This window comes from Panthera uncia, assembly GCF_023721935.1.
Source record: "Panthera uncia isolate 11264 chromosome C1 unlocalized genomic scaffold, Puncia_PCG_1.0 HiC_scaffold_4, whole genome shotgun sequence".
In the NCBI taxonomy this organism is placed as follows: Eukaryota; Metazoa; Chordata; class Mammalia; order Carnivora; family Felidae; genus Panthera; species Panthera uncia.
Genome location: NW_026057585.1, coordinates 65,767,087 through 65,793,816, shown reverse-complemented (window position 1 = coordinate 65,793,816; position 26,730 = coordinate 65,767,087). Strand labels below are relative to the sequence as shown.

Genomic DNA, 26,730 nt, shown 5'->3' with positions numbered 1-26,730 from the left:
AATGACTACTTAGGTACAAATCCTGACTTTACCTTCTACTAATTGCATTATCTTCAACCAGTTATTTATCCTGTCTGTGTCTCACATTCTTTCAGTTTCTTCACCTACATAATGCTGTGGAGTGTGGCGGTGGCGGGGGGGGGGGGGGGGTAATAGTATTTACAACAAAGGACTGTTCTGAAGATTAGACAAAGTAATATAAAGGGACGCCTGGGTGGCTCAGTTGGTTGGGTGACGAATTTCTGCTCAGGTTATGATCTTGCGGTCTGTGGGTTCTGGCCCCGCATTGGGCTCTGCACTGGTAGCTCAGAGCCTGGAGCCTGCTTCATATTCCCTCTCTCTCTCTCTCTCTCTCTCTTCTCTCTCTCTTCCCCTCCCCCACTCATGCTCTTTCTCAAAAATAAATAAACATTAAAAAAAATTTTAAGTAATATAAATGACTTAGAATTGTACCTACAACATTGATGTTTTCAAAAAATGTTAGCTATTTCTATAATAAATTGAATGATGGGGAAAATGAGAACCTGTGTTATACTTTGTAGGAGTATTAGAAGGATAATAATATTAATAGCTAACATTTTTTGATCACCTCTTATGTTGCAAGCATTGGATTATGTGTCTTACATGCATTACCACATATAATTCTTAGAGCAACTCTACTGCATACTACTATTAACACATTAAAAAGATACAGAAATTGACAATTTAAATACAGAAACAGATCAATAGCTTTCCCATAGTCACAAAGCTAGGAAATACGTGGCAAAGCTAGGCTTACAATTCAACAATTCAACACAGAATCTGTGTTCTTAACCATTACAATTTGTTTGATGATAATGTTAATGACCAATAGGAGATTTGAATGAAGGTGGAGGAGGACTAAGAAGCGGTAAGTAGAATAAGAAGAGAAAATAAAACAAAACAAAACAAAGCAAAAACCAGTATTAGTAATCTAGTAATAACGTGTTATGGTGTTTGCTCTTGCTGTTTTTAATATTATTTCTACTATTCTAGTGTTTTAATAAAAACAATAGACAAGTATTGAGCTCCTATTATCTATCTACCAACACTGTCTCATATAATAGTCACAACACTGACATGAGGTAGTAGTATTTGGTTACACATGGAAAATTGAGGCACCCAGACAATAACTGATTAAGTGTAAAACAGATCATAAATATCAGAGCCAGGATTTAAACCCAAATGTGTTTAAATCCATTGTCTCTGCTTTTCTACTATAATGTGCTGTGCACCATTGATTTTGGACAGGATCAAGTTTCACTGAACCTAAAATCTCCAAGATGGCAAATAAAGCAGCAGCAAAGTCCTGGATTTTTGAAGTCCAATTCAGATATGTCATATATAAACGTGTGTGTGTGTGTGTGTGTGTGTGTGTGTGTGTCTGTTTAAGGTACATTATTGCTTATAGTAATGTAACAAATACTTCATTGTTTAAAAAAAACACTTTTTAAAAAATTTTTTTAATGTTTATTTATTTTTGAGACAATGTGAGAGACAGAGCACAAGCAGCTGAGGGGCAGACAGAGGGAGACACAGAATCTGCAGTGGGCTCCAGGCTCTGAGCTGTCAGCCCCGAGCCTGACGTGGGGCTGGAACTCACTGTGAGATCATGACCTGAGCCGAAGTCAGACGCTTAACTAAGACACTCAGGCGCCCCAAAACACTTTTTTTTAAATCTTCCATTACATACCTCAGAGGACAATCATTTGGCACACCCAGACTAAGAAAGATTGATGAAATGAGAAAAATACCCAAAACAATAAATAGAATTGCTTTGCTGTTCCATATTGTTGCTAGAATGCAATTAATTTCTTTATGACTAAAGGCCTGAAACACTGCATTATATCCTATTTATTTGTGTAAAATTTCAAAGTAAATGATGAAAAGGAAATAATTTATTCTATATATGAAATACTGAGTTCATGAAACAATTCAAAGCAAGAAATTCAAGGAAAAGCATCTCATTGACTGCTTGCTGTTGGACATCAAAATATACATTTCTGGTACCAATACAGAAATATGTATCAAGAGTTTCAAATTATTCGTATCATTTGTCTATCAATCCCCCTCATAAGAATTTATTCTAAGTAAGTAAAATGAAATATGTGTAACATTTCATGCATGGAGATGTTCACTACAGTGTTATTTATAACAACAGATAATGGAAAATAATCCTTATGCCCAAGAGTAAGGAAATACTCCAACAGTAAAAAGCTATTGTACAGCCATGTCTACAAAGTTTTTAGTGATAGAAAATTACTTGTGAAAATATTTAATTTCCTTAAAAGCAAAACATAAAGATGTGTATTTGGAAAAAAAATTACTTATGCTTCAAAAATCAAAGTAGGAAATAAACAAGCCTAGAAGTAAATATGCCAAAAGTTAATAATGATTGCTTCTAGGTAGTATAAGATTGTGTATGTGTGTGTGCACTTTTTCTCTGCTTCTAATAATTGTCTGTATTTTCCATATTTACCATATTGAACATCAGCTACTTTAATCAAAAAGGGGAAAAATTAATTCAAAGAGATAAAAACAATATAAGGAAAGAATACAATTTAAAAGTCAAGACCTACCATTTTCCACTCTTATTGGCTGAATTTTACCATAAGTATTTAAAAAGGAAGATTTGTTTTCACATCACACATGTGATGAATATCCACATAATATTTAATACAGGTTTTTCAGAGAGAAAATTACCTTTTAATAAAGGTATCATGATGTGTAGTTTTCATAGACTCTTACAAATGTACTATTTAACAACCACTTTGGGGGGTTAATATACCAGCCCTAGAAAACAGCACCATATGTTCCAAGCTTTTGTCATTTCTTACAAATGTCAGGGAAAATAACACAAAAGCTAGATCCATTTGTACAGTATATTTGATGCCATAATTTTTAACATTCACTTTATGGACTCAGCCTTTGTGGCCTGATATTTCTTTTGCTTGCTAGCACCAAACCTTAAATAAGGTTCCTGACTAGATTACATTCATGCAGGTCTCATTTTAACGGAAATTGGAGAGATGGAAAAGATTGTAGGAAGAGACATTATAAAAACAGACCTCACAAGTCAAACCTAATAGTAAAACCATTCTCTTTCATGTAGACAACCATGAAAACAAATATCCTGTGAGCTAGAGATATATATTGTATCTTTCCAGCAGATCTTTATGCCATCTTGAAACAGATTTCCATAACTATATAATGTGACTACAGTTGATGAAGCAATGGTGCAAAGAAACAGGCTAATAAAGCATCACACTCCAGGAAACCAGATAAACAAGTTCATGATTTCTAATTGTATCAAGGGTAGAACAGCACTGGATATGAAGATAGAAACCCAGAGAGTCAGAGTAAATATTGTTTTTTCCAACATTAAAAATAAGCATTCATAAAAACAGCACCAACTCTTTTATTACAATAATCCTTTAGAACACATTCATGTTACTTGCTTAACTGATAGATAACGCAAAAGAAGCTGTATGACTTTAAAATATAGTATAAAAATTATAACACTCTCGAAGAGTTAAGAACATACCTGTAAGCAACTAAAAGAGCAATGAACAAGAAACTGAAATTTATGAGCAATCTGTTCAAAAAACTATCTCAGGTAGCACAACATATGAAACACATTTTCCCTGTGTAGTCAACCCTCTCCCTACCCCTCCTCCTGACCACAGAAGCCTAGGTAAGAATATTCTCTATACAGAGACTAATGTGCAAGAAAATTGGGCTAAGAATTTAATGTGGCCCAATGTTAAAGAAACATAATAATTTCAGAGCTATCCATAAGTCTCTATTTAGCAAAGATACAATTAGGATAGAGGATTCTATTGTTTGAAAAGTAGTAAGTCTCATTTCTTAGAAGTTAGTGGATTCCTGGATGCAATATGCAAGCTGAAGGATGTGCATATGCTGTGCATAAAGAGGAAAACAGTAAACCCCTTTGGGAAATTAGAAATCCTGGCAGATTCCATCACTTTTAAGAAAATGTTTCCCTTCCTTCATAATGAATTGATTATATTTCCTCAGAATTATTGTTTGTTTTTCAATGATGTACATTACAACCATAAGTTGCTGATATGAGACAGAAACACCAACAGAAGAATGAGAGGTTGTGTGTCTACCTCATGGTAGCAGAGAGATCTTGATAGGGACCCAAACTTGGATTTTCAAGCCTTAGTCTTGTAGATGAAGCTAAAGATTCCTGCTGTTAGATGTACTCTCAAGACTCAGTTATACAGACTTGGAAAATGCATTTTGACAATTACTAATTATCATGTTGGAACAAGAAAATAATCCTGTCGCCAGATAAACCCCTGGTCAGGTAAAATACGGTAACCCTAAGGTGGATGAAGGGGAGAATATTGTTATTCTTACCATGAAAAGCTGAAAAGGAATTCTCTCATGGAAGAGTAAGTAAAACCAAACACAAAACTAGGAACTTAAGTATGTCCCTATCAGTGTAGGGTTTAATATTTTTTCCACTTGTCTTAACCATGTTTAGCCAACAATATACAGAACTCTCCCATCTATTTAATTCCTTCCAGTTAGTCCTTAAACTTCATTAAACATTATATACACCTGTCATTACATAGTCATGTGCCAGTCATGTTGTAGAGAATTAAGAGAACCGACAGCAGATTGAAAGGACTGTTCCTTCTACCCCTTTTCCACTGAAGTCAGCATGCCAGTGATAGTCCCTAAATTCCAGACACTGACCACTATCTGACATACGAATCTAATTGGAGTTGAGAAAAATGGAAAGGAGCAAGCAACCAGTTGAAAGAGCAAACAGGATAGATTGACTTGGGAGGGGAAATTAAACCAACCCTCCTTTTTCCCCAAGTATTCTAGAAAAAGATGACCCTGAAGGAAGAAGGAAGATATTAGGTTGTAGTGCTATGCTTTCATGTGCTTAAAAGAATTATGTCACTATATGTACAAAGTTTGTGCAGTCTTCCATGATTAGCTGCCTCAATACAATAGAATGATAAATGATTTCTTATGATTAGATGTTTTTTCAAGGCATATGCATTTAGTTTTATTTTCATCAATACTCTCTCACTCAAAATATTTGAACAGGATTATAAAAAACATACACTGTTAGAAAATATAGATGAAGAAATTATGGTCAAATACAGATTAATATGATCAGAATGAAAGAAAAATTAGTACATAGAAACACAAGCAGAAAGTTTTCAAGAATCATTAGAGAGGGCTATAAAAATGGTTCTGAGTTTTCCAACAAAGAAGGGAAAATAGGATAAGTTGCAAGAATCATATTAAAACATAAACACCTTCTGGGGTGCCTGGGTGGCTCAGTTGGTTAAGCATCCAACTCTTGGTTTCGGCTCAGGTCATGATCTCATGGTTCGTGGGTTCAAGCCCTACATGGGGCTCTGTGCTAACGGCATGGAGCCTGTTTGGGATTCTGTCTCCCTCTCTCTCTTCCCCTCCCCTGCTTGTTCTCTATCTCTCTCTCTCTCAAAAATAAATAAATAAACATTAAAAAAGTTTTTTAAAAAGATATAAACACCTTCTTGTACAAGAGAAGAAAAGCTTTTTCTGAAACTGAGGCCTGTGAGAAATATCTCTTACAGATCTTTGCAAAGAAGAAATAATATAGAGAACAGCACTCTATAATAAACATTATAGCAAGTCTCTTCCAGTGGTTCCTTAACCTTCAAGGAAACCCAGCACATCATGCTAATTCTTCAATCCATAAAGAACCCTTTCTGTTCCCACATAACCTATTTGTATTATTTAATAACCACCAGATAACAAAAACCAGCATATTATACTTATTTCTGTATATAGCTTAAAACTGTATCATTGCTATAGATATACAAGAATACATTCCTAATTCAGTTATTATTTCGGTACTTCTAAAGTAAAACAAAAGCATAATCTTCTTATGAACACCACACTGAAGATATCCAATATTTCCCTCACCTGTGATTCTTTCACGTTTTCAACAGTAAAGTTGAACCAGACTCGGAAGCGTGGATTACAGGTATCCGGCCTAATGAACAAGTCATACTCAAACTCAGAGACCTGGTCCACCCGTCCAAGGTTACCTGGTAATAAAAATGGAAAGAACTGTGTTTTAATAGAAGTTCATGCAACTCAATAGCACATAAATTTAAATATTTATGAGGTCTGAAAGCAATATTTGCCATCATTCAGTACTTGTAAGGTTCAGTATTCACAACCTACAAGGCTATCAATTCTGAATACAGCCCAGGATAAGAAGAACCTTCCAGCTAGTCCAGGCTGTGGTTCAAGCAGCTCTTCCAGTCCTTATCATCCAGCAGATCTATTTGTGTTACATAAGACATATTGTCATATTGGGATGTTCCATGGAACATGTGGCAAGCCCCAAAAAAACAAGTAAGAATCACAACCAAGCTTCAGTTTCCTATTTAGAAAAAAGGACAATAATAATTTATATATTTCATATTCAGCTTTATATAAATCACCTCTAGTATACTTGATCCTATTTAACTCTCACAACAATACTATACTGTTTGTACTACTTTGGGTAATTTCCAAACTTGTATCAGAACACGTTGAAGGTTGGGAATGCAAGCTGGTACAGCCACTCTGGAACACAGTATGGAGGTTCCTCAAAAAACTCAAAATAGAACTACCCTATGACCCAGAAATTGCACTACTAGGCATTTATCCAAGGGATACAAGTGTGCTGTTTTGAAGGGACACATGCACCCCCATGTTTATAGCAGCACTATCAATAATAGCCAAAGTATGGAAAGAGCCCAAATACCCATCTATGGATGAATGGATAAAGAAGATGTGGTATTTATATACAATGGAGTATTACTCGGCAATCAAAAAGAATGAAATCTTGCCATTTGCAACTATGTGGATGGAACTGGAGGGTATTATGCTAAGTGAAATTAGTCAGTCAGAGAAAGACAAAAATCATATGACTTAACTCATATGAGGACCTTAAGAGATAAAACAAATGAACATAAAGGAAGGGAAACAAAAATAATATAAAAACAGGGAGGGGGACAAAACATAAGAGATTCATAAATATGGAGAACACACTGTGGGTTACTGGAGGGGATGTGGGAGGGGGGATAGGCTAAATGGGTAAGGGCCACTAAGGAATCTACTCCTGAAATCATTGTTGCACTATATGCTAACTAATTTGGATGTAAATTTAAAAAAATAAAAAATAAAACAAGTTAGAAAATTAAAACAAACATGTTAAAGGATATGTAGAGTAAGATTTTAAACAAAAATTATAAGTTGTTCCCCCATAAGTATAGTAACGGTAAATTCACAAACAGTCATAAAATTAATTTCCATTTTCTCCAATAACAGAACACTTACATCAAAAATGTAGGTTGCCATAGGGGAGGTTGATGAGGGAGGGATGAAATAAATAAAGGTGATCAAGAATATATTTATCTTGCGGGGCCTGGGTAGCTCAGTCAGTTGAGCATCCAACTCTTGATTTCGGCTCAGGTCATGACCCCAGGGTCATGGGATTGAGTCCCACATCAGGCTGTGCACTGAGCATGGAGCTGCTTAAGATTCACTCTCTTTCTGCCCCTATTCCCTGCTCGCTCGCTCTCTCTCTCTCTCTAAAGTTAAAAAAGTATATTTATCTTGATGAGCACTAATATATAGAATTGCTGAATCATTACACTGTACACAAAAAACTAATATAACACTGTATGTTAATTATACTTCAATTAAAAAAAAGAAACAGAGAAAATGTATAAGCTTAGGTGTGACTTCCATTCATTATGTCTCTTCTCTTTGACTTCCATTCTAATGAGCAATGAATTGTCCATAAATTTCACAGTGGGATGGGATAAAAAATAAAAGCAAAGAATCTGGTGAATTCCCAAACCAGATAATCAACAGCTGAAGAAAAGTAAACATGACTATAGACAGCAATAAGGAAATTAAGAAATCAGTATTGTATTGCACCTGAAGAGGACAGCAATATCCCACCTTAAAATAAGCTCTAGTGTGTCTTTCTCCAAAAGAATACTCAGAATTAAACTTTAACCTTAATACCACAGTTTTTAATTAATTCTTTTACTAGTTCTACTGGCACATTATTTATTTTACTGAGCACCAGTTGTGTTGTCACAGATGGCATACCAGCCTTGGAATCAGCAGATCTGAATTCTAGCTTAATTGACTGTCCAACAATAGGTAAATTACTTACCTTCTATAGGCTTCATCTACTAAATGAGAATATTGAGTTACCTAACCTTGAAGGTTCCTTTCAGCTGTACCATTCTTTGGCTGCCTGGATCTAGGATTAATCAGGCAGCGATCCCAGATAATAAGAAAATCCTCCCCTCAAAACCTTATCAATTAACCTTAGGGTAATTTTCTCTGCTCTCGTTAAAATTTGGCCTGAGAATCCAGACTTAGTCCTACTTTCACAACCAAAACAATCAGTTGCCTCCAATTAAGAATACATATATGGAAAACAAAACAAAACAAAACATGCACTGATAAGAAAGAACAAAACATTAAATAAAACCAAAAACTTTTATTTTATTTTTGTAGTTTTAATTGTCTTCAGAATTCCCAAGGAGATTCCTCAGTTAAATTGTTATTTCAACTATTATCATCCAGAAATATATACTAAACCCTATGTTGTAGGGGGCAGAATACTTATTACATGACTGCATTGAACTTACAATCAGAAGATCTACGCTCAAGTTTTAGCTCTGCCACTTACTAAATGAACTTGGAAAATTTAGTTAACTTGTTCCAACCACTGTTTTCTCAACTATAAAGTAAGGGTTATATTAATAGAAATACGAATATTTACCTCTTGGTAATTAACATGAATATTAATTTTCAATTGAAAACATTTTCTGAACATTTCTACATACCACATACTGTCCAAAATGCTAGGTGTACTAACCCATTTAATTCTCACAACAACACCTGTGAGGTAAAAACCATTACTATCCCCATTTTACATATGAGAACAGCAAGGGACAAAGATATAAAATAACTTACCCAAAGTTATATAGCATGTAAGTAAGTAAGAGTCAGAGCTGGGATTTGAATTCCAGCAAAATGACTCTAATCACTGGACTAACCATTTCTCTACATAACATAGATGATTGGAAGAATACAGAGATAATATAAATTGAAACCACGTTGTAAGTTATAATGCTTAAAAAATTACTAACCTTAAAAAACAAAAAGTGAAAAAGAAACACTGTTTTTTTGCCCTTTAAAAATCCCTGGTTGAAAAAATATACATTAATGTAAACAAATTTCAACATTCAACGGAAAATCTGTTTTAATTCTATAACACTATAAATGAGTTTTCATAAATAATAACATGTCATAAAATTGCTGCCACATATGGTTTCTAATAACAAGACACCATTTGTGTCTAAAACCATACAGTTTCAAAATGATTTGACACCCTTTATATTATTAAAGTATCACCATGACCCCATGATGAGTAATTGAAACTTGGAAATGTTTAGTGCTTTGTTAAGTTCATGCTTTAAGGCACTAGGGCAAGACCTGGAAATAAAGACTTCTGACTCCATTGTTCTGTCCTTGTAATATACCATAGCCACAGTCAACACATTTATCCATCTACTGAATTAGTTATTCATTCAAAAAGTATCATGTTATGTTTGTAAAATAGAACAGCTGGTAAATCAAACATATAGTCTTTGCTTTCACTAAGTTTACAATCTCAAATAATAATCATATAGTTTTTGATCTTCTGTAACTATTCCGTTGACTATTTTCACCAATATCTTCTCTGTGTATTGCATAAACAATTCTTTCCTCATGTTACCTGTAATATTTCAACAAAGTGTCAGTTTTTGACCTTCTGAACATGTCTCTTTGTAAATAAACTGACAATGCCTCTAAATCATCTGGTTCCCTTCCACTTACATGAAAGGCAAGAAAAGATAGCAAACAAAATTTCAAATATATACATACATTTTTTTAAGTAGGCTTCACACCCAGTACAGAGCCCAGCACAGGACTTGAATTCAACTCATGACCTTGAGATCACGATCTGAGCTGAGATCAAGAGTCAGACACTTAACTGACTGAGACACACATCCACCCCTAAAATGTAGATTTTAAATGCAAGGATGTCAGGGCGCCTGGGTGGCGCAGTCGGCTAAGCGTCCGGCTTCAGCCAGGTTACGATCTCGCGGTCCGTGAGTTCGAGCCCCGCGTCAGGCTCTGGGCTGATGGCTCGGAGCCTGGAGCCTGTTTCCGACTCTGTGTCTCCCTCTCTCTCTGCCCCTCCCCCGTTCATGCTGTGTCTCTCTCTGTCTCAAAAATAAATAAAAAACGTTGAAAAAAAAAAATTAAAAAAAAAAATAAAAAAAATAAATGCAAGGATGTCAGTAAATATGTTAAATACAAATGGACTAAATATGACAAATGAAGACAAAGATTTTTATTCTGGATGAAAAAATTAACTATATATTGCCTATAAAGACAACATTACATTTAAGAGCACAGGAAGACTAAATAGTAAAAGAGAAAAAAAAATTATACCAGGAAAGCACTCTGAAAAAGAAATCTAACGTAGCTACGTTTATATCAGACAAGGTAGGCTTTAAATCAAGAAACATTACTGTAAATTGCCCATGATGAAAATAAAACAAAAAACAGGGTAATTCCATCAAGAAGATATAAAAATCTTAGAGAAACGTACCTCTATTAATGAATCTCCAAAATACATAGGTAAAATTTGACAAAACAGAAGATAGAGACAAATTTAGAATTACAGTGAGAAATTTCAACATACCAAAAGCACAAGCGGAGAAAAACCAAGAAAATATTCAGAAATAATTAAGATAATTTGAAAATATAATTTAAAAGGCTACCTCATTTTAATATGAAACGCTTGATATTTATAGAACTGTATGTGTGTATATGTATACCTTTCAAATGAACACGGTACATTTATCAAAATTGATCATTTTCTGGTTCATAAAGCAAGTCTCAACAAATTTCAAAGGAATTTATATGATATACATATGTACTCTTATCACAGTTATAGTATTTTAAACTAAATTATAATAATACATAACAATCAATATTTGTTATAACTACAGCCATTCAAAAATAGAAACACATATATAGGCAAATACATCTGATAATCAATTATCTAAGCTTCCATTATAAAAAGTTTAAAAAACAGCAATACTTTAAAACCAAAAAAAGTATAAGAAGGGAATAATAAATAAAAGATTAGAAAATCAAAGAAATTTTTAAATGTACTGCAGAAAATTTTAAATGTTACAAGTTGATTTTTGAAAAATACTTGTAATACTAACACACTCCAGCATTGCTCAACTAGGAAAAATAAAGAGAAAGAAAACACATATTATTAAAATGATAATTAAAAGCAAATATTACTGCATATCCTTTATACATCAAACAAGCAAAAGAAAAAAGCAACAAATACACAGTGAACTATTTATGCCAATACACTGGAAAAATACATGAAATGCATAATTTCTTATAAAAAAACTTACAAAAAATCATCAACCCAAATAATATTAACAAAATAAAAACACAATCATGTTTATCAATACAAGCAGAAAAAGTATTTGATTAAAAAAAACAACATCTTTGGCTCAACTATGTTGGAGTAATGGTTAAGAGATTAGGTCCACTGAAAAGAATTAAAGCAGATAAAATATATGAAACAACCGATTTCAGTATTAGAAAATAATCAACATTACACAGCTACCCTGAGAAAAGAGACATTGACAAGATGAGCTAACTTTCTACCAGGAAAAAATTTTCCAACTATGGCAGGAAACCAGATCCCAATCTCACTAAAGAAATTCTATGAACCGAGTATACAAAAATCTAATTTGAGGCTGTTGAAGCAGGTGAAATTTGTGAAGCAGGTCAGCAAACAGGAGGAAACTATACATGGTGGGTGATGAGTAGGTAACCCAGAAAACTCTGAGATCATTTCCTATAAGTCTACAGCTCAGAGCCAGGCAGCACATGCACACAATGAAACCACATCCATTTTATCAAAGAGAACATACTACAGTGTTGAAAGAAAAACAGATATATTAGAGATGTAACTATGCTGGGTAGTAGAGTATTGGGAGCCTAGTACAGCAGGAATTGAAAAACCTTTGACCCCACAGGCAGAAGACCCAGTTGAGATACTAGAAGAGGTCCACCTTAGCAATAAGAACCATGTTCTAAGGGAGAACTATTCTATATTTTGCTAATAAAATGGACAACCAAGCCCTGATAACATCTCCATAGGAGATAAAGTTTGGGCGAAGTGAGAAGAGTTTGGAAATACCTATGGCTTCCACCAGATCTGCATCAATGAAATTTAAACCATGCATACGTAAATTTAAGGTAATCAGCCTTGAAGTAATACATAAATGAACTACCTTCTACAATGAACACTAATGCACTCAAAAAGATAACAGAATCCACTCTCTAAAATATATCTTCCATTGTGTCCATTGTACAATCAAAAGTTACTAGACATTCAAAGATACATATTGCCCATAATCAAAAGGATGGAGGGAAACAACTAATATAAATCCACACTGAGATTAGTTGTACTATTTAGCAAAAAAAACCCTTTAAACTATTATAAATATTGTCAAAGAACAAAAACATGTTAATAGAATTAAAGAAAAATATAATTTTTATGTTTGAAAAACATGGAATTTCTAGAAAGAGAAATCCACAAGGACCAAATAAAAATTCTGTAAGTAAAAAGCACAATAACTGAAATGAAAAATTAAGTGTATGGACTTAACATTAGACAAGAGATGGTGAAAAGTCAATGAACCTGAAGATGGGTCAATAAAAAAATCATGTGATCTGAAGAAATGAGAGAAAGAAAACTGAAGAAAAATTAACTGGGGCCAAGGAACTTATTGAATAGTAACAAATGGCCTAACACACATGTAAAAGGAATCTCAGAAAAAGAGAATGAAGAGACAGAAGAAAAAAATGTTTTTAATAATCTCAGGAAACCTTATGCAGGATAGACAAAAAGAAAACTCAACCCAAGCATGTAAGAGTCAAAACTGAATAAAACCAAACAGAAATGGAAAATCTTAAAAGCAACCAGAAGAAAAGCCATAAAAAAGGTGAACAACACTAAGAATAACCATTCACTTCTTTTTTTTTCCCTTCTAAAATTTTATTTAAATTCAAGTTAGTTAACATACAGTGTAGTATTGGCTTCAGGAGAAGAATTTAGTGATTCATCACTTACATATAACACCCAGTGCTCATCACAACAAATGCCCTCCTTAATGCCCATCATCCATATGGCCCATCCCCCTACTCATCTCATTCCAGCAGCCCTCAGTTTGTTCTCTACAGTTAAGAGTCTCTTATACTTTGCCTTCCTCTCTGTTTTTATCTTATTTTATTTTTCCTTCCCTTCCCCTATGTTCATCTATTTTATTTCCTAAATTCCACATACGAGTGAAATCATATGGTATTTGTTTTTCTCTGACTGAATAACCATTGACTTCTAAGAATAACCACTGATTTCTAAGAAAGGACATCTCTAAAGTAATGAAATGACAAAACTCTCAACCCAGATGTCAATATCCAATGAAAACATACTTTAAAATGAGGGTAAAATAAAACATTCTCAGATAAACAAAAGCTGAGAGAATTCATTACCTAGATTTGTACTACATAAAAAGCTAAAGATGAGAAAATATATCAGATAAAGCTAACACCAATAAGAATAAAAAATAGTAAATAAGTATATAATTTTAAAAGATTGTTTTTATTTGTCTCTTATTTTTCTTAAAAGGTGATTGTTCAAAGTTTTAAAAATAACACCTTAGGGGCACCTGGGTGGCTCAGTCAGTTAAGCATCCGACTTCAGCTCAGGTCATGAGCCTGGAGCCTGCTTTAAATTCTGTGTCTCCCTCTCTGCTCCTCCCCCACTCACACTCTGTCTCTCTCTGTCTCTCAAAGATGAGTAAATGTTAAAGAAATAAATAAATAACATCTTAAGAGCAGATTACAAAGTATGTAAGCGCAAAATGTATGACAAAATAGAAAAAAGAATTGAAATAATAAATACAATTAGACTGATGTGAGGTAACTACACTTGTGAGGTGGAAAGAATGAAGTAGAAAGAATAAGCTTTGAGAAAAAATAAGTAGTAATTACAAGTTCAAGGTACCAAGTATGAAGTATTAAATTTAAAGTGGTAAAATAAGGATCCTAAAAAAGGGCCCAAGACATGAAAAAAAAACACATATTAATAAGCAAAAGTAACCAATCCAAAAAGGCTACATATGGTATGATTCCAACCATATGAAATTCTAGAAAAGCAAAAATATGGAGACAACAAAAAGATCAAAGGTTGGAAAGAGGAGAAATTAATAGGCAGGGAACAGAGCATATATAGGACAGTGAAAATACTCATGTATGAGTATAATGATGGATACATAGAATTATATATTTATCCAAACCAATAGAATATACAATACCAAGAATGAATCCTAATGTAAACTATGGATTGGGTGATTATGTGTCAATGTAGGTACATCAGTCATAACAAATATACCACTCTTGTGGGGGATATTGATAATGGGGGGCAGAGGATATTTAAGAAATCTCTGTACCTTCCCCTGAATTTTGCTATAAACCTAAAATTACTCTAAAAATAAATTTTAAACAAAATATTTTAAAAGTTTGATAAATTACAACTGAATATTTTTAGAGCAACTATTATATAAATATAAAATAGATTTACTAAGAATCTAATAAAAATATAGAATACTAAAATGACTTTTTATTATGAAAACAGCAAAACAGCAACAAAGTAATAGAAACAGAAGAGGCAATAAGAAAATTAATAACAAAATAGTTCATTTAAGCCCAACATGTCAATAATTACATTAAACAGAACAGATATGTAAATAGAGCAAGCATTCCAATAAAAAGCAGACATTGCTAGATGGGAATAAAAAGTCCAAGCCAATAAGACACAAGTAGTCTAAAATTTCAATAATGTTTAAAAGGACTTAACATTTCCTTTTTCCACCTATGCAAAAAGAGTGATCTACACATAGACATATAGTCAAACTGTCAAAAGAAAAAGACAATAATCTTTAAGTCAGCAACACAGAAGCAACTCATCATGTCCAAGCTTCCTCAATAAGATTAATAGCTGATTTATCACCAGAAATAATGGAGGTCAGAAGGCAGTGTAATAACACATACAAGAATTTGATAACTAGCAAAAATATTCTTCAAAAAAATGACAAAGTTAAGAAATATTAAAAACGTACTCTATAAGAAATACCAAAGAATGTCTTTATGACTGAAATGAAAGAACATTAGGGCATAAAGGAAATCCACATGAAGAAACAAAAGAATCCACATAAAAACTGCATAATAAAAGACAATATAAACACTATTTTTGTAGATTTTTTCTTTATTAATTTTTTTAATGTTTATTTATTTTTGAAGGAGAAAGAGAGAGACAGAGTGTGAATGGGGCGGGGCACAGACAGACACATAGAATCTGAAGCAGGCTCCAGGCTCTGAGCCATCATCACAGAGCCTGACATGGGGCTTGAGCCCACAGACTATGAAATCATGACCAGAGCCAAAGCGGAACGCCCAATGAACTCGGCCACCCAGGTGCCCCTGTAGATTTTTTTTCTCCGACTTATATAGAAGACAACCACATAAAGCAATCATAATAAATCTGTATCGAGTATACATAATGTATCCATTTATAATATATATAACAATAAATAATATAAGTATAATATTATTGAAATTAATTAAGTTGGTATTATTTCAAACTACACTGCTATCAATTAAATTAAGTTCACTGTAATCCTCAGGGCAAATAAGGAAAGAAATTTTAAAATACAGTAAAATAAAAAACAATATATAGTAAAACCAGTAAGAAGGGAATTAAAACTATACATTAGATAATATCTATTTAACACAAAAGAAGGCAATAATGGAAGAATGAATGGGAGAAAGGTATGAAACATATTGGAAGTAGCAGCAAAATAATCTTAGCTTCTCAATAATTACAATAGATGTAAAAAGCATAAACGCTCTAGTTAAAAGGCAGAAAATGTCAGAATGGATTTTTTTTTTTTTAATTTTTTTTTTTTCAACGTTTTTTATTTATTTTTTGGGACAGAGAGAGACAGAGCATGAACGGGGGAGGGGCAGAGAGAGAGGGAGACACAGAATCGGAAACAGGCTCCAGGCTCCGAGCCATCAGCCCAGAGCCTGACGCGGGGCTCGAACTCACGGACCGCGAGATCGTGACCTGGCTGAAGTCGGACGCTTAACCAACTGCGCCACCCAGGCGCCCCTGGAATGGATTTTTTTAATGAACCATCCAAATGCTGTCTACAAGAGATGCACTCTAGAAACAAACTCACATCTAGAAGGAAGGAAAATAATAAACATACCAAACACAACAAAAGAAACCGGGAATACTTATACTAACACCAGAAAAATCAACTTTAAGACAAAAGTTGTTACAGACAAAAGAAGATATTTCATAATGACAAAAGAGCAATTCATTAAGAAGACATAACAAGTACAAATATAAATGCACCCAAGAAGAGAGTCCCAAAATAAATAAAGCAAAAAACACGCAGAATTAAATATTTTTTATATTAATTTTTCATTTGGGGAAGAGGTCACTGTCTTAAACAACATGTGGGAATTTAAAACCCAAAAACATAGCTTAAAGCCACAGTTACAAATTTTAGGAAGACCATCTTATCTGCTCTTATATTGAAAAGATCACAAGCCTCAAATTTACACAGACATAGATTTGAATCCTAATTCCACTGCTTACTAGTTTTAAAGCTTTTGGCAAACCTAACTACTCTTGACCTCAGTTTTCTCAGCTGTCAAAGATAAAATGTTTTATTTGTAGTATTATTATCAAGTTTAAATGAGATTATGTACATAAATTACATAGCCAATGCTTAAGCGGAAAAATATTGGAGTCATCCTTGAGTCTTAATTTCATACTTAATAACTACTTAAACTCATCAAAGAATCCTTTCAAATATATCTGCAACCCAAGCACTTTTCATTACTTCCTCAGGTATCACTTTGATCCAAGCCACTATATTCTCCCACCTGGATTGTTTCTAACTGGTCCCCCTGTCTGCCCCCCTATATTCTATTCTCAACACAATAGCCAAAGTAATCTTTCCAAAACATAAAACAGATAATATCACATCTTGTTCAAAAAGCCTTTAAGAGGTTTAGCACTTATTTCAGAATAAACCCAAAGTTTTTAAAAGATTCTGCAAGATCTGTCTACCTTTCACCAGTCTGATTTTTCTTCCTACTATTCTCACACTACTTGGTCTCCTTACTATTGCTTTTATTTGTCAGTCACACCCCAGCTTTAAGGATGGTCAGTGGCTACTCCCTCTTCCTAAACTTCTCTTTTCCCACATTTTCACACGGAGAACTCTCCAATGTTGTTCAAGTTATTGCTCAAATCTCCCTTGTTAAATGAGGCCAGGCTGACCACCGCATTTAATGTTGAAAAACACTCTTTTCCCACATTCCTGATTCATCTCACCTACTCTAAATTTTCTCACAGAACTCACCATATTCAAGTATACCTAAAAATTACTTATTTTCTTGAGTATTGATTATTTTTGTCCCCTCTGGTAAGAATGTAAGCTCAGGAATATTTTTCTGTTCTGTTTACTGTTGTATCCTCAGCACTAGTATGTAGCCCTAACTAGACACTCAATAAATTTTATATGTTCAACACATGTATAAATAAAAGAAAATTCCAAATTGTTAAGTAATACAAATGGCAGTTATTATGGCAACATTTTGAAGGTCTATCCTAGTGCAGACCTCATGTTGGGCACCAGGAATACAAATACGATAAGTATTTGTCTTCATGGAATTGATAATCAAGCTGGAGCAATAATCACACAAATGGATCATTTCAATCCAAGCATAAAGTGCTATGATGGAGAAATTCCCAAAGGTTGCTGTGCAAAAGTGAGTTATTGTTATATCTACAATAGAGAAACATAAACTGGTCAAAAATAAAAGCCATAAAAATCCCCCATAATGCATCTTTAAAACTGTGAAATTTATTTTATTTTTCTGTGTTTGTCCACTGAAAGTTATCCTGAGATAAGTCAACATAAATAGCATTTATACTTGCCCTTAAAATGTTGGCTTATTTTCTTTATATAAAACTCATGTTATACATTTTATTTGATTTTTCAGAATGAGATACTTATTTTCCTTCCTTATTTTGGCTGTATTTTCTTATTTTTTCCAAGAATATCAGGAAGTTATTCAAAGTCCCCTCCCCCAAAAAAATCTCTCTTTACAGAGAAATATGGAAGCCCTCTGTTTTCAAAAAAGAAAAAACTATATGCAAAAAATGCATTTCTCTGCTTTCTAAAGGACTCTGTTTATCAGGTTTTTTCTTTAAATCTTTTATCTTACACAAGAAATTTTAAACTGAAAATTATCTAAAGTTATCTAGGAAGTAGACAAGGACCAACGTATAACTATATTCTCAATTAAAATGTCCATCGGAACTGGTGAGTTGAGATTCAAGATGCTTACAAGTAACCCTCTGCAGTTTCTTTCAGTTACATGATTCTCTGAAAGAAGAAAGCCCATATCATACAAGTGAGTAACACTGAAATACGAAATAAAGATGAGGAGACCCTGAAGATAGAGAAAAAACTTATTATGCTGGAAAGTTAACAAAGGTCAAATGACTTTCTGATATTGCCTGATCTATAAATTCCCAAACCTCACCTTCTACAGAAAAGTAACTATACTGATTTATCTAGTTGGGTGCATAAGATCCTATAAGAAAACAAAGTGCTCATCCATGTGAGAGGACCTCTTTCTGGATATCATTTAGAGATCTGCATAGGGCAATTTTCCAAATGGTGACTGTTTCCCTCAGGGAGTTAATCTCTCTTTCCTGAGTAAATCCACTTCTTCCTGGGAACAAGGAAGTGGATTTGTGATGTTGGCCCACCATTTAAAAAAAAAAAGAAAAGAGAGACTCTTAAAGCTTTGCATTTGCCTGATCAAAAGACTAGGAAGACAAAAGGACAGAAATCAATGCAGTCATATCACTGTTATATTGCAGAATCTATGTTTAATCAAAAATGCAGAATCATAATTAGCCCCTTTCCAACAAAGGCTGAAAGGAAGAAAAAACTTGAAAAATGCACAGTTACTGCATGAATATCCTCAAAAATACACTCTCTATAAGGACAAAACTAAAAGAGATACTGAGCCCAGCAAGAAGTACATTCAAACACAACAATGTAATGCATTTTGGCTACCAAAGGAAGCTAAAGAACACTTGTGTCCCTTTGGTTCAATCACTAAATATTTATTAAGCACTTGCTATGTAGCAGAGATTTTATTACTCACTATAGATTCTAATGTTTTTATTAATTTTTTTAATGTTTATTTTTTTAAGAGAGAGAGAGGGGCGCCTGGGTGACTCAGTCGGTTGAGCGACCGACTTCGGCTCAGGTCATGATCTCACGGTTTGTGAGTTCAAGCCCCGCGTCGGGCTCTGTGCTGCCAGCTCAGAGCCTGGAGCCTACTTCTGATTCTGTATCTCCCTCTCTCTCTGACCCTCCCCCACTCATGCTCTGTCTCTCTCTGCCTCAGAAATAAACATTAAAAAAACTTAAAAAGAGAGAGAGAGAGAGAGAGAGAGAGAGACAGAGTGCAAGCAGGGGAGTGGCAGAGAGACACACACAGAATCTGATGCAGGCTCCGGGCTCTGAGCTGTCAGCACAAAGCCCAATGCAGGGCTCAGACTCAAGAACCATGAGATCATGACCTGAGCCAAAGTCAGATGCTTAAGCAACTGAGCCACCCAGGTGCCCCTACAGATTCTAATTTTTTAGTATGGAATAGTGATTAGAAGCACAGACTCTGGAATAAGACTGCCTGGATTCATAGCTCTATTCCTTACTAGCTGTGTGTCCTTAGACTAAAAACTGTGCCTCAAATGTTCCAATCGTAAACTCATAAAGTTGTTGTAAGGATTAAATGAGATGACACAAGCAGAAGGTTGAGAATATTTCCTGGTGCACAGAAATAGTGAACTGGGATAAAAGAGGCTATCGATTAATTGAGGGAAACTAAAAAATAAGTAGTTATTGTAAAACAGCTTAAGATTCATAGTCAAAATATGCAAAATGTGTTATAGGGACATAGAGGTGAAAAGTCTAACCCTGCTTGAGGTTGCAAGGCTCACAAAGGGTCAACAGAAGTGACACTGGAGTTACACTTGAAGGAGGAACAGGACTCTTCCAGATGTCAAGTGGGAGAAAGCAGAAAGAACATTATGTAGGAGGAGAGCCTGAGTGGCTCAGTCACTCAAACATCCACCTTTGGTTCAGGTCATGATCTTGTGGTTCATGCAAGCCTGGAGCCTGCTTCAGATTCTTTGTCTCCCTCTCTCTGTCCCTCCCCTGTTCACGCTCTCTCTCTCTCAAAAATCAATAAACATTAAAAATTAAAAAAAAAAAAAGGAACATTATGTAGAAGAGTACAGAGCAATAAGACAGGAAGGCTAGTACATGGAATTGCCAATATGACCAGGGTGCAAAAATGCAAGGAGAACCAGGACATCAGGTTGAAGAGGTAAGATTAGGGTAAGGAAATGGGGGCCATTGGAGGATTTTCAGCAAAAGGAGTAGCATAACAAATCTCTTTTTTTTTTCATTTTTTTAATGTTTATTTTTGAGAGAGACAGAGTGTGAGTGGGGGAGAGGCAGAGAGAGGGAGAATCTGAAGCAGGCCCTGAGCTGTCCGCACAGAGCCTAACGTGGGGCTCGAACTCTACAGCCATGAGATCATGACCTGAACTGAAGTCAGACACTTAACCAACTGAGCCATCAAGGCACCCCAACAAATTTCATTTTTTGAACACTATCTAAGGGTAGTATAAAGAGAAAATGAGAGACTTGAATAAAGCTTGAGATAGAAGCAGTGATAATACAAAGGAATATATTGCAATAGGTCAAGTGAGAATTGATGAGGACTCATGAAGCAATGACAGGAAGGAGTATATTACACAGCTAAATTCACAGATGTTTGTTAAGGGATAAATTATTCTTTCCCATTTGACAATTTTATTTAAATGTTTGAGGGGACAAACCAGTCACATTTATGGAAAATAAAAATAATGAAATTTCCTTTCATTAAAGAATGGTAAGACCACCTTAAATGTGAATTTATCTTCAGCACAATACTTAAAAAAAGGGTTGGATGAGGATTTGGCAGATTTGGACTACATAACTAAAGTTTCCTTCCAACCAGAGGTGAATTTACTGAGAAGAAATGAAGCTTAACTTCAAGGTTCAGGAATTATAGATATTTATGACAGGAAGGAAAAGCAAGGCTGCACATCTTTGAAGCATTTCTGGTAAACAGCATAAAGAGGTTTCAGCATAAAGGGATCCGAATCCCCAAGATACCAGTAATTTATTGGGATCTCCTTTTTTATTATGAAGATATAATTTTATATTCATAATTTTATAAAATTTTTATTAAAGAAGACTCTCTGAAATTATATAAGCTTTAGGCCATACAAAACTTAAAACAGCCCTTGCTTCTAACCATAAACTGCTGTGGCATTAAGAAACAGAGAATGCAAATAGTCTAACTCCTACAGTTGAGAGCATATTTTCATTTGATATACAGGAAATGATTCTCCAAGTAAACAAACAACATGATTTCCTTGAAATATATTAGGAGCTATTAACCAGCAATTAAACATTGAATATATGATGTATAATTAATGCTTTATATCTCACCATACAATGAGAGTAAAAATACAAATTTGAATGTTGGGTGACACTTTCAAAGTCATTCCTCTTCAAAGATTAACACTTGTTTTCTGGCATATATTTTTAAGTAGATGGACTGTTTACTGGAATGGCAGTCACAAGACCCCGTTACAGCTCTGGATCTAACGTTGATTAACTTTTAAGCCTTGGGCACAGGACACAAAAAGGATTACTATCTATTGTAACTCTGAAATTATTCTATGTAACCTTCACATCCTTCTCAATTAATCTTTTCTCACTCTCAGTTCATAGCAACACATTCTTAAGTGGTCTTCATACCTATAACATCTAACCAAATCAAGCGCCCCCACTCTCTTATGATCCAGTTTCCACAGAGCCCCCTTTGATGGCTTTTTCACCAACTAAAGAATGAAATAAAAAAACAGCCTGCCACAAAAATGCCTCCATAGTTTCGCCTTTAGATACCTGTGTGACTTTATTGATCATTGGAGTTCCTGTTTCTTTATATACAGTTTTGTTTACTGTTTCACAATAATAAACTGTCTTGACATTTGCTCAAGCTATTCTCACAGTTAGGCACCCTGTTATCATCTATGTCTGCTCACTGAAGCCTTCAAGGCCTTGCTCAACCACCAACCCCTCCAAGATTAATCCCCCAAATTAATCTTTCCCCATCACCTTCTCATATCACTTTCTTTATTCCTCACATATAACATCCATAACATGGTGAAGTGGTTAAGGACTCTAGCAGTGAGCCAGACAGAAATAGTTTCACGACTTTGCTTTACCACCCACTAAGCTATATAACCTTGGGAAATATATTTTACATCCATGAAATTCAGCTCTCATTTACTGTGTGGACTACAAGCATATGATGTCTCCTAAATAAACAGAAACCAGCAGAAAGTCAATGAAGAGTAAGCTGAATAACCCATTAGGCTTCCAGGCCTATCCTCAGAGTCAAATATGCTTACCAGACAAGTCTAGTTTCTGTCACTCAATGGAATGAAGGATAAAAGATCTCTCATTAGCGGGGATCTAGGTGGCTCACTTGGTTGAGCATCCGACTTCGGCTCAGGTCATGATCTTGCAGTCTGTGAGTTCGAGCCCCACGTTAGGCTCTGTGCTGACAGCTCAGAGCCTGGAGCCTGCTTCGGATTCTGTGTCTCCCTCTTTCTGTCTGCCCCTCCCCCGCTCATGCTCTGTCAAAAATAAATAAACATTCCAAAAAAAAAAAAAAAAAAAAGATCTCTCATTAGCTTTCCCAACTACTGATAAAGCAATATTTAGTTTCCCGTTTGGCTTTTTTCTTTGGAACTCTAGTATTTGAGCAAGTAGCCTAAGAAAGATGAAAGACTGAATGGTATTTATAAAAGAAATCCCACTTTAGACCCTAAATATTGTAATTCATTCTCCTTTGCTCTTATTTGGAATGGAAATGTTCAAGTACTTCTTGAAAGTAGTTAAAATACATGAAATGTCTTAATTCTTTTGCTCAGGAAGTAAACTAACCAACTCTTATCTTTCATAAAATATTCACTTAACAAATATTTATTGAGTATAAACTGTGGGCCAACATAATTATTGCTGTGGTAATGACAATGAACAAAACAGACACAGTTCCTACACTCGGATTTTATGCTTTTGTAGAGAAGATAAACATTAATTGAATCATTTCCTATAATAAGAATTATGAAGGGATATATCCCTGATATTACAGAAATGTACAAGATAATCTAATCTAGTTTATACTATGAGAAAGTAGGCAACTCTTGCTACTGGACTCAATGGTTTGTGTCTCCCTCAAAATTCACATGTTGAAACCCTATCTCCAACGTGTCTATACTTGGGAGATAAGACCTATAAGAAGATAGCTAAAGTTACATTAATCCGTAAAGTTGGGGCCCTGATCTGATAGGATTAATATCCTTATAAGAAAAGACACCAGAGAGCATGCACTCAATCATTTGAGCTCATTCACTTGCTCTCTTTCGCTGTGTGAGGACAGAGTGAGAAGGGGGTTAACAAGTCAAGACTGGAGCTCTCACCAGGGACTGAACCTTACTGGAACTTTATCATGAACTTTCCAACCTCCAGAACTGTAAGAACTAATATTCTGTTGTTTAAGCCATGCAGTCTATGAGTATTTTTATGGTAACCTGAGAGGACTAAGAATTCTAAAATTTACAAATCTTGAATTTAATCCTAAAATTAAAAAAAATAAATAAATGAAATGAAAAGTACTTGCTTTCACTATTTTCCTAGCAAAGTAACATTTTCTCCTTTCAGAATATAATGGATTTCATCAGGTGAAGATCCTGAATATGTGAGGGACTAGCCTAATACTTATTTTACCTTAAGAAAATTTGCTTAATGTTTATTTATTTTTGAGAAAGAGAGTGAGAGAGAGCATTAGTGGGGGAGGAGCAGAGAGAGGGAGACAGAATCTGAAACAGGGTCCAGGCTCCAAGCTGTCAGCACAGAGCCCGATGCCAGGCTTCGAACTCACGAGCTGGGAAATTATGACCTGAGCTGAAGTCAGATGTTTAACTGACAGAGCCACCCAGGCATCCCTGCTTATTTTACCTTAAAAGAAAGATGCATCTATATTAATATATGCATCTCTCTGAATTCATCTTTGCCATTCTTTGGTGAAGCACTTTAAACTTAACTGTTTAAGTCTTGTTGAGTTTATGTTAAAACTTTTCTGTCCACAGTTCTTTCCAAATCCATAAAATGAACATGTATTTGTAAGTGAATAGCAAATTAAATTACCCCAATCTTCATGGTTTACAACTATAAGCATTTATTCTTAAGCTCATTGGTTTGCAGGTTGCAGTGTGGCTGATCTTCAGTGAGCTTGGGCAGCTCTGCTTTAGGCTGCAGGTAGGCTGGGCTGGCCGCTATGCTGCATTTGAATCAAGGTATATTTCACATGTCAATCATCTGTTCTCATGGCAAATCAGTAGCATGCTAAAGCCAAACCAAAGCACATTTAACATCTCTGTCAGAATCATGTCCATTAATATTCCATGGACCAAAGAAAGTCAAGTGACCAAGCCCAAAATCAAAAAAGCAGGGAACTATACCCCACCTACACTGGGAAGGTAAATAAATATTTGCTGAACAATAATCTGCACACTCCAGATAGGTGAACTATAAGTGAAAAATAAAACTAAGTATCCTACTAAATGCTGGGAACATGATGACAACTAAGACAGAGTCTCATAGTGATACCTGATAGCCTGGAGGCTAGTGGGGACTGGGAGAGAGATATATAAGGAAATTAATATGAATACAATGAAGTAAGTATAATAACACCAGTGGGAGAATAATTACTTCTAGGTGGAGAACACTTGAGATTTAAAGCATAATAGAAACTTACCAGATTGATATGGCTAAGATTTGGAGAGAGGCAAGATTCTAGACAAAGGGGAAAATGTGTGCAAAATCATGAATATGCGAAGTAGACTGGCATCATTAAAAAGTGGCAATCTTTTGGTGTGGCTAGAGCATAGAATATATAGGGGAAAAAAACATGGGAAATGAGGTAGTCATATTTTAAAGGACCTTATAAACCAGGCTAGAAATTTGAACTGAGGTGACATTAAAATAAATTAAACAGGAAAGTGATGTGTTAAAATGGTTAGAATCATAGCTCAGTTTAAGTAGAGTAGAAGGATAACAGACAGGGTGGCGATAGACAGAGTGGTAAGCAGAATCCAAGTATGAGATGGCAGAGACCAAAGCCAAAGCAGTAGCAGTGTAAAGAAAAAGAAGAGGGTGTCAACAGATTTATAAAATATAATTCACTTATCTTTTTGAATGAATGAAAGCAAAAGTCAAGTCTTTTGGAGTTGAAACTGATAGAAACTCAACTCCAGTTAGCTTAAAGAAAAACTAGAAGTCCTTAGAAACAAAAGAAAAATGTCAAGAACCAGCACAGCTCTAAGGAACACAGTGTTTGGCACAAGAAATTTAAATGATGTTTGCATTATTTCTCACACTCTCATTAAGATTTCTTCACTTGTCTCCTCTACGGCAGACAAGTTTATACCACATGAAGGAGTAAGACGGTCATCGAAAGTGCCAAATCACATTCTTCTAGCTGTATGATCCTAAAGGCAAGAAAGTGGCCCTCTCTCTACAGTAATTTTTAAATTTTTATTTAAATTTTATTTAGTTAACATACAGTGCAATATTGGTTTCAGGAGTAGAATTCAGTGATTCATCACTTACATACAATACCCAGTTTTCATCACAAGTATCCTCCTTAATACCCATCAACTCATCTAGCCCATCTTTCAGCCACCTCCCTCCATCAACTCTCAGTTTGTTCTCTATCATTAAGGGTCTCTTGTGGCATTTTCCCCTCTTTTTTTTTTTTTAAATAAAATTAAGAATTCTTCAAACTCTCTCTGGTTTTGATTGGTCCAAACATGGGTCATATGCCTACCCCTCAAAACAAGCTATCTAGTGGCTAGGATGCTATAATCCACCCTAGTTACCTGCTGACCCCCTTAGTCAATGGAATGTAATCTGTTATTAGTAGCAGAAGAATATAAACATGTACCATCTAGCCAGCCACATCAATTTGTATCAATTACAAAGGGAGTAAGGGACAAGTTCAGGGTGACTAGTTGAGAGTTCCAGCTTGGTGACTTAGATTAGTGATGCATAAACTGTAATAGGATGTACAGGAAAAGAAAAAAGTATGAAAGGAAAATTTTTAGACATGTTAAGTTTGAGGTATCATAGATCCTTTGAAAGGTAATATTCAATAACCACTAATTTTTTATTTGCACAAGATTGGTGTATATAAATATATATATATGTATATATACATATA

The 26,730-nt window shown here is 34.7% G+C and overlaps 1 protein-coding gene across 7 annotated transcripts in view; it reads right to left on the bottom strand.

Annotated features, from left to right (window-relative positions):
• Positions 1-26,730, bottom strand: part of BEND5 (BEN domain containing 5) — a 1,448,520-nt gene that overhangs the window by 1,174,379 nt on the left and 247,411 nt on the right. For all 7 annotated transcript variants that reach the window (XR_007455035.1, XM_049618594.1, XM_049618596.1 and 4 more), the window contains one exon: positions 5,980-6,104. Coding sequence is in view for 6 of the 7 variants with exons in the window: in XM_049618594.1 (XP_049474551.1) it covers positions 5,980-6,104 (125 nt within the window). In the remaining variant the exon portion in view is untranslated. The remainder of the gene's footprint in view (positions 1-5,979; positions 6,105-26,730) is intronic.